Source organism: Rhinopithecus bieti, unplaced genomic scaffold (genome assembly GCF_001698545.2).
Source record: "Rhinopithecus bieti isolate Rb0 unplaced genomic scaffold, ASM169854v2 scaffold_68671, whole genome shotgun sequence".
Lineage (NCBI taxonomy): Eukaryota > Metazoa > Chordata > Mammalia > Primates > Cercopithecidae > Rhinopithecus > Rhinopithecus bieti.
Genome location: NW_016827678.1, coordinates 1,292,293 through 1,301,867, shown reverse-complemented (window position 1 = coordinate 1,301,867; position 9,575 = coordinate 1,292,293). Strand labels below are relative to the sequence as shown.

Genomic DNA, 9,575 nt, shown 5'->3' with positions numbered 1-9,575 from the left:
CTCCTCCTCCTCCTCCTCCTTCTTCTTCTTCTTCTTCTTCTTCTTCTTCTTCTTCTTCTTCTTCTTCTTCTTCTCCTTCTTTCTTCTTCTTCTCCTTTTCCTTCTTCTTCTTTGGAATGGGTCTTGATATGTTGTGCAGGCTAGATTTGAACTCCTGGGCTCAAGTGATCCTCCAGCCAAAATGTCCTAAATAGCTGGGACTACAGGTCTGCCAAATCAAAGTATCTTTACCCAAACCCTTGACAACCATCCTGCACTTTCAGAATCTTTGTCCCTCTATCTATCAAAAGACATTGTAACCTCTTACTCTTCCCTTGCTGCCTACATTTCCCTTCCACCAGGATTTTCTACTCATCTCCCAAGGCAATGACATGCTGGTATGTTAATATATTGTAGAGTGTTTAGAAGTGGTGTTTAGTAGTAGTTTTTTGGAGATGCAGATGGTGACTCTTCTTGGAGGAGGCCCAGAAAAGGGATGTCACAATAGAATACATATTAAGAGAGGCAGCTAAGGAGGGTACCTATGTACTTTCATATGAATTTTCAGGCTATGGCTTCCTCCTCTGCCTGTATATATAGGGCATACTGTATACATACTGCAAATAAACAGCAAACTCCTTCTGTGTATCAAGATACAGAATTATTATCTTTCCCGAGGAAAGTACCTTGTTCTAAACACCAAAATTAAGCAAAATGAAAATGCTGTGCACAGAACATCTTTCATTTCATATTTTCAAGCCAGAGATTATCGCAGTGTTGGGCAAATAATCTTGTGTGTTTAAGAAACACAAGCAATTGGCTGGGCATGGTGGCTCATGCCTGCAATCCCAATACTTTGGGAGGCCAAGGTGGGAGGATCACTTGGGGTCAGGAGTTTGAGACCAGCCTGGAAACATGCAAAACCCCGTGTCTACTAAAAATACAAAAAAAAAAAAAAAAAAATTAGTTGGGCTTGGTAGTGCATGCCTGTGATCAGCTACTTGGGAGGCTGGGGCATGAGAATTGCTTGAACCAGGAGGCAGAAGTTGCAGTGAGCCAAGATTACCCCACTGCACTCCAGTCTGGGTGACAGAGTGAGGCTCTGTCTCAACAAAAAAGAAGAAGAAGAAGGAGAGGAAGAGGAAGAGGAAGAGGAAGGAGGAGGAGGAGGAGGAGGAGGAGGAGGAGAAAGAAAAGAAAAAAGGAAAAGTAACACATGCAATTTACTTACAGGTAATTTTGAACACTCTGGGAGCGTCTTGTCAGCCATACATCTGTCTTTGTAGTCTACCATGTCTTTCACTAGTTTTTCCATTTCTTCAAAGGTCGCTTCCTGAACATACTGAGCAAATGCAATGATGGTGCTGCAAGAGTTCACATGGGGTATACAAAGATCAGTTGCAGAGCTTCCATGTATGGCCAACAAAAAGTCACAGGAACATCCTGACTGGCCTCAGGAAGTTATCTACTGTAATGGCTATAAATTTTACAACTTCAGGCTTTGCCTGAATTTTATAATTAAATTTGTCTTCTTGGATATGGTTTCTGTTTAGTTACATTACTTTTGAGAAGCATTAACATTTCCAAAATATATCATTATTTTGAAAATCATCACCAAAAAGTACTTAGCAAAACTCACATGTATTCAACATTCTCTTCTATAAATTTTTGAGTGCTGTTGAAGTTATCTGAAAAGCAAGAATAGGGTATTACATAACATGGTTTTCTAACATTTTTCAAATAAATAACTATACATGACATTTAAATGTATAAAATACAAAATAGACCACTGATGACAGGAGATAATTTTGCATATTTAACAAGAAACAAGCAAGTCATATGAACAAAATAAGAAACCTTAGTCACTTGTGATTATGTGTTCAAGAAATATTTACTAAATTGAATTGATCTAAATAAATCTTAATCTGACTAGACTTTAAATTTGCCATTGATGGCTCCCCAGATAGAAATGTCAAATACATTATCATGTTAAATGTCTATCATTTATGACTAGAGAAGTGATAAGAAGATTAACTAATGGGTGATACAATGCCATAACAGAGCCTGATGATAGATGTTGTAGCATGCTGGCAGTCAGCATAGTTTATAGCACTAATCAGTCATAGCTATGTAGGTTATCTCCAGATACACCTAAAATTATGGATTCCCTCCCAATGAGCATATGCTAATTGGAGCATATTTATGTTTGTTCACATAAACTACATTTATTTTTTGCAAAGTGCTGTGCTGGACCCTATGAAACAATTAACAATGACTAAAATATCTCCCCTTGACATTAGGTTCCTAAGCAAAGTTACTTGTGCATGTGACAATAATCTAATTTAGAATGTGATTAATTTGGGACTGTTTTATGAATCCTGGGTGAGAAAGAAAGAAAAAAAGGATTATAGGAGGAGTGACATATGAGTTGAACATCAGTAAATGTAAGAGATTGGAATAACAGAAAAATGAAAAACCCTGTCTGTCTGTGTGGAGAGAGAATGATGTGAATAAAAGCATTAAGGTAAGAAATCTTGAGAAGTATTTAGGGAAAGTCAACCTGTTTTAATGAGAAAGTGGGTCACAAAGATAAATAATGAGACCTAGGATAGAAAGGACCTGGGTGCAGATTATAGGAGTCTTGCATATAAAGCTGAGGAGTGTGGGCTTCATTTGGAAGACATGGAAAGCCCTGGAAAATGTTTATATAGGATAGTAATCTGATCATTTCTATACACTAATAAATACGAGTCAGGTAGTGGTATATCTAATGTCATGGAATTTTCCACAGTGCCTGACAAATAGAAAAGGTAAGAAAGAACTATTTGTCAAATAAATGGGCAAAAGAAGGGTGGATGAGACAAAGTAAGAAGGCCATAGGAGACTTTGCAACTGTCACACTGAGAAATCAACAAGATCTAAATTTTGGTAGGAGTAAGGGAAATGAAAAGGAAAATATAGATACAAAAGATATTAAAGAGGCAAAAAGTCAAGATTTTGAAACAGGTTGTTACAAGGGAAAAGGAGCAGGAAAACTCAAAAATGACCACTCTTCAAGCCTGTCTCACTAGCTGGTATTGTAGGGGCATATCAAATTGAGTAAGACGCAATCCATGCCTTCAGGGCCACTGCCAAGCTTAAGGCATGTTTGTTCAAGTCAAAGAAAGGAGCTCCTTCTAGGCCAAAAGGATTAGAAAAAGACACCTCCTCTAGACAGATGAGGTTCAAAATATTTCCCCTTTGGATGGAAGAAATATAAAAAGTCATCCTTTCCTCCAGACTGAGATGGCCTTGGCCAGGCTCAGGAGGGATGTTCAAACTGTACATTTGAAGGAGGAAGTAGATTCTGCATTCCCTAAAGATATAGTTGGGAAATATGATAGACACCCGAAGGTTCCAGAAAAATCCCAGTTCACATCTATTGTTCCACTGTTACCATAAACTATACATATTTGCAAAAAATACCATTATTAAAATCCAAATATGTCTCCCAGCAACGCTTTCTGTCCTGTCATAGACTGCTGATTATTTTTCAGATGTGACAACAGTTTCTTCATATTGACTTGGTAATATAAAAATTACCATCAAAATAAAATTCTGAAAAGGTTAGTTTTGGATAACTGGTTAGTGTATGTAAATTAGTGAGAGGGTGAAAAAAGCAAGTAAAGAATTAACTTGAAAGAAAACAACATTTTAAAAATAGACATCCTAACTGGTCATTCTTTAGCTGATATACAAATAAATTTCTTACCTACATCCTGAGGTTGTGTGGGCAGAGTTAGGGATTCAGTCAAAAAACACAATAAAAAAATAAAACCTGTAAGTTTTAATTGTTTCATCTTTCTAGAAACCACATTTACAAAAGAAAGTAATGTTGTTGAGGAAAATCAAGTTTTTATATTATTCTTTCACATTACCAGTAAAAAAGTAACCTATTTAATCTATTTCTGAAATACTGAATATTTGATTTTTTTGATCACTCTGCAGAATTTCCTGCTAATTATTAACCAGAAAAAAATTACCTTTGTGTTTCACTGGAAAAAATCTACTGAGTTGGAACAAAAGTCCACAGGCTAAGTATACACAATACCTAACCAAATAGACAACCAAAAAAAAAAGCTTAAAATACTGCAAATGTTAAAGGAACAAAGGGCCAGAATAGATACAATCCACCAATCTATCTTATGCATATATATCCAAAGGAAGTGAAATCAGTATCTCAAAGATATAAATATATACCACTACTATGTATTCACAAAAATTAAAAATAAAAAATTAAGAAGATATACCTGCACTCCCATGTTTATTACATTATTCACAATAGCCAAAATATGAAAACAGCCTGTCAGTGTATAAATAAATAAATAAATAAATCTCTCACACACACAGACACACATACACACAAAATGGAATACTATTTAATCTTTAAAAAGAAGGAAATTCTGCCATATAAAAAAATGTGTATGAACCTGGAGAACATCATGTAAAGTGAAATAAATCAGACACAGAAAGAAAAGCACTGCATAATCCTACTTATATGTGGAACCCAAAAAACTCAAACTAGAAACAGCATAAAATGGTGGTTATCAAGGGCAGGAGGTGGAGGAAATGGGGAGATGCTTGTCAAAGGGTGCAAAGTTTTAGTTATGTAGAATGAGTAAGTTCAAATGCAGCACATGGACTACAGCTAATAATACTCTATTGTATGCTTAGAATTTGCTAAGAGACTAGGTCTTAAGAATTCACACTGTCTTAAAAGAAAAAAAAAAATAGGTAACTGACTGTGCATGGTGGCTCACACCTGTGATGCCAGCTCTTTGGGAAGCCGAGGCAGGTGGATCTCTTGAGGCCAGGAGTTCAAGACCAACCTGGACCAACATGGCAAAACCCTGTCTCTACAAAAGCAGCTGGGAGTGGTGGCATGCGCCTATAATCCCAGCTACTCAGGTGGCTGAGGCACAAGAATCACTTAAACATGGGAGGCAGAGGTTGCAGTGAGCCGAGATCGCACACTGCACTCCAGCCTGGGGGACAGAGCAAGATTCCATCTCAAAAATAAATTAATAAATAAAGTATGTCAAAAGATGGATATGTCGATTAGCTTGGCTGTAGTACTCAAGTCACTATGTATATATATTCAAAACACCACGTTGCATGCCTTAAATATACATGTTTTATTACTTTTTTTTTTTTTTTGAGACAGAGTCACACTCTGTCGCCCAGGCTGGAGTGCAGTGGTGTGATTCCGGCTCACTGGAACCTCTGCCTCCCGGGTCCAAGCGATTCTCCTACTTCAGCCTCCTGAGTAGCTGGGATTACAGGTGCACACCACCACGCCAGGCTATTTTTTGTATTTTTAGTACAGATGGGGTTTGACCATGTTAGCCAGGATGGTCTTGATCTCCTGACCTTGTGATCCACCCACCTCAGACTCCCAAAGTGCTGGGATTATAGCCATGAGCCACCACACTCGGCCTTTAAAGTAAAAAGAGTTTTTTAAAAGCAATGGAAGCTTATGAGATAATTAAAATAAATAATTACTGGAATATCTTATAACACATTAATTTTTTAAAATTCATGAACCTATACCAATACAAAATTAAAATAAAAATGGGGAAAGGAAAGCTCTTCTCCACAGAAGAATGCCAACTAATAAACGTAGTTAGAAACAAAGCATAAACGTTTGTAACCCCCATAGTAATAGCTGATTTAGGCCAGTTTCATGAATGCATGATAAAGTCATAGGTGAAAAATTATTGAGGAATAGCATATTTATACTTTCAAAATATCACTTCACAGGTCACTTATTAATTTCAAAATGCAAAAAACACCTTTGCAGGTGAATACGTAAACAATGACATAGTCACTGTATGGATTATTTGTCTTTAAAACTAACGAATATTAAAAATATGTAATATCAGAGGAAATATTTACTAAATGACTTTTGGTAAAACAGTAGAATATAAAATTTTATATGTTATGTGTAGAAAATGGCAGGGTGAACAGACTCACTAAACCAAAGAAATGGAGGGAGAGAGATAAGAGAGAGACAGGGAGATTGAGAGATAGATTTTGTCTCCAAACAGAATTATGCAACTGTATGGTCAGCATCTTTGCTTGCAGGTGGTGAATAGTCCTAATTGTGCTGACCTCTCATTGCTGCCTCTGTTCTATTCGGCCTTTTGTCAGACGATTTAAAAGACCAAAGCTGTTGCTAAGTATATTGAATTATTAGTCAGAGATTCATTCACATTTTATTTTCTTCTCAGATATGTTACTTTTTATTTCCAATTACTGGTTGACATCTGGCAAGTAGAAAATAGCTCTAATTCATCCATTCCACAAATTTAGTCCTCCGTACCATTAATAAGCATGGGATATTTTTATGGCCATATGAAGTGAAATAGCAGTCTGTGCCTACTTAGAAACTTGATGTATCTAAGTTAATTTTCTTCCTGGTTATTTTGTATTTGTCTCAAATGATCTAATTACTGACTCCTTCATTAATGAGTAATGTATTTTTAAATTTTCTTCAGTAAATATGTCAAATAAATTTTTCTTCAACAATATAGATATATACATATACATCCAGACACTGAAGAAAGAAAGAGAGGAAGCCAGCAGTATATGAAAAGCTTGAGAAAATCCTGGAAACTATAACAGATAGCATCGAATTAATGGAGAAAATAGATAAGAGGGAGCTTCAACCCAAATCTTGGGAGATGACATCCATTCTTCTCAAGAGCATTCCAGAACTGTTTCAAGTCTAAAGAATATAAAGAACAGATACGGGCCATGGGGTAATAATCAGGAAAAGAAGCTAAAACCTTACATTCTGAACAGCTAAATTAGGACAGGATATTACTTTCTCCTCTCTTTCTCTACCACCACACACAAATATAACATACTTGGGTAACAATGTTTGATATCTTTTACATCTAGGTCAAAATCCAAAAATGACTCTTTCTTAGTTTGGATTTCCCAAAAGTAGACCTCTAGGGAAAGACTTGTACTTTATTTGGAAGGCAACTGTAGGAGGCACAGTGAGGAAGTAGGACCCAAAAGGGAGAAAAGCAGCCAATAATTCAGGTGTTAATGAGAACAATAATAGTGTAGGCAACTGGAATGTAAGCCTGTTCAGAACTATCTGGGAAGTGGAAGATGCCCTAGAATCATCCTGACAGAGGACTGAGAGGCTGGGCCATTATTTCATTAACTAAAGACTACATGAGCAGGAATAATAATCAAGATTAATCAGATATACATGAGCGAGAAAAATAATAATTAATAATTATTCATACTTCAGGAAAAAAGAAAGCTATTGAGGTACACATTCTAAAAACATCATAATAGTTAAAACAGTGTGATGATATTGGCAATATGCAGATACAACAAAATGAAAGTCTAAAATTTGGTGCAAATTTTAGCCTATCTGTACAGTAATATACTTCTAAAAAGATCAGAGATCCAAATGTAGAAAATTTTAAAAAAAGAGAAATGATAAAAGTACTAGAAGAAACACAAGTTATGAGGGAAAAACTTTCCTAATTATAATGCAAAATAAATTCAACTACATAAACAAATTTTTAAAGACTGTACATGAAGACTTCGCTGGGCAAGACATCCTACTAGACAGAGCCAGGTGGAACAGCCTTCACTGCGGGACTGAGATGACTAGCACACTCCTAACAGATCTTCAGAGGGAAGGTACTGAGAGTGGACAGAAGAAAGACACAGAAGCTGGGCTGAAGTGGGAGGAAGCTGAGAACTCTGCATGGGATTGCCATGCACTGGGACTCACTCCCAGACCCCAAAAACTCTGAGGGAATGGGTGAGTTGAACTGGCAAGGAGCAACCCGCTTTCACCATGGGCCTCAGGAATTCTGACAGAGGAGACCCCTCAACCACCATAGACACTCAAGTTGGCAGAAAAAGCTGCTTAGAGAAGTGGTGGGGCCAGCACAACAGCTGATGTGTAGGCCAAAGGGATTGGTACTGAAGCATCTGTAACAGAACACAGCCAAGGACGCCCATCCCCCTAGGCTCAACTTGTTCCTACAGGAGATTTTAGCCCTAGGGGAACTGTAGGACCTAAACTATACAGGGTGGTCTTGCCCACCAAACAGAACTGGTCTGATCTGAGCACTCCTTGGTCTGCTGGGCAACCTCAGGCGCCCTGGGTCCCACATCATAGCTCCTGCACTGGCAAACTGTGCCTAACCGGCAGAAAGCCCCAGCGAGGCAGCCGCCATGGTCATGCACCAGCTGGCTTGCTCCCTCTCCACACTGCAGCATCCCTCAGATACACAGCAATCCCCCACCTCCCACCTGCATCACTTTGCAGGCACATGTCTGCACACGCAGGTTTTGCCTTCTTAGCCTCGCAAGTATGCCTGTGCATGCGCCCTGCCTTGCCACTGCTTCAGTGGGGAAGTGCACTTTGTACCCCCTCCTCTCACCAGACGGGCATGGCAGTTGGATCCTTGGTGGGCACAGAGCCGTACAACACTGCACCCTCCAGCACCCTTCCCCCGCACAAACACAGCCACAGGAGTGAAACTAGGCACGGAGAATAGCAGACCCTCCCCTATGCTGAGCAACCACCCCTGCCTGTGACTCACAGAGAGCACAAACAGACCTGCACCTACCAGTGCCCTGTCTCCCTACCAACATGGCCACCAGTGGGACCATGTGCACAGTAAGCATCAGGGGTCCTTCACCCTCCCCAAGCCATGCTGCCTCTGTCACTGTGGTGAATGCCCACACCCTGCTACAGCCAACAAGTGTGCACCCCACCGTGCTGGCTTGCTGCTGCAGCCACACGTAAATTAAACCAGGCACAGTGGCTCATGCCTGTAATCCCAGCACTTTGGGAGGCCAAGGTGGGCAAATTACCTGAAGTCAGGAGTTCAAGACCAGCCTGACCAAGATGACAAAACCCCGTCTCTACTAAAAATACAAAAATAGCCAGGTGTGGTGGTCCGTGCCTATAATCACAGCTACTTGGAAGGGCAGGAGAATTGCTTGAACATGGGGGATGGAGGTTGCAGTGAGCCAAGATCATTCCATTACACTCCAGCCTGGGCAACAGAGAGAGACTCTGCCAAAAAAAAAAAAAAAAAACCTGACACCACCACACTACACAACACTTTATGCTACTGGCACATGTGAATTAAGACAGATGTTGATGCCACTACACTACGAAATGCTTTGGCTGACACCATTTGATCACTTGATATGGTTTGGTTCTGTGTCCCCACCCAAACCTTACCTAGAATTGTAATCCCCATAATCCTCACATGTCAACAGGGTGAAGTATAGGGGACCAGGTGGAGGTAATTGGATCATGGGGGTGGTTCGCCCACGCTGTTCTCATGATAATGAGTGAGTCTCTCACGAGATCCGAAGGTTTTATAAGCATTTGGCATTTCTCCTGCTTGCGCTCACCCTGTCTTGCTGCCCTGTGAAGAAGGTACCTGCTACTCCTTTGCCTTCCACCATGATTGTAAGATTCCTCCCCAGCCATGTGGAGTCGTGAGTCAATTTAACCTCCTTCCTTTATTTACCCAGTCTCGGTATTTCTTCATAGCAATGTG

At 39.4% G+C, this 9,575-nt stretch overlaps 1 protein-coding gene across 2 annotated transcripts in view; it reads right to left on the bottom strand.

Annotated features, from left to right (window-relative positions):
* AFM (afamin) overlaps window positions 1-3,909 on the bottom strand; it is a 23,510-nt gene extending 19,601 nt beyond the window's left edge. The window contains exons 1-3 of one of the 2 annotated variants that reach the window (XM_017864071.1): window positions 3,731-3,909; window positions 1,619-1,667; window positions 1,211-1,343 (exon numbers count right to left, since the gene is read on the bottom strand). In XM_017864071.1, the coding sequence (XP_017719560.1) occupies window positions 1,211-1,343; window positions 1,619-1,667; window positions 3,731-3,818 (270 nt within the window). In that variant the 5' untranslated portion in view covers window positions 3,819-3,909. The remainder of the gene's footprint in view (window positions 1-1,210; window positions 1,344-1,618; window positions 1,668-3,730) is intronic. The other variant, XM_017864070.1, reaches the window with a different exon arrangement.
* Between the last annotated feature and the right edge of the window lie 5,666 nt (window positions 3,910-9,575).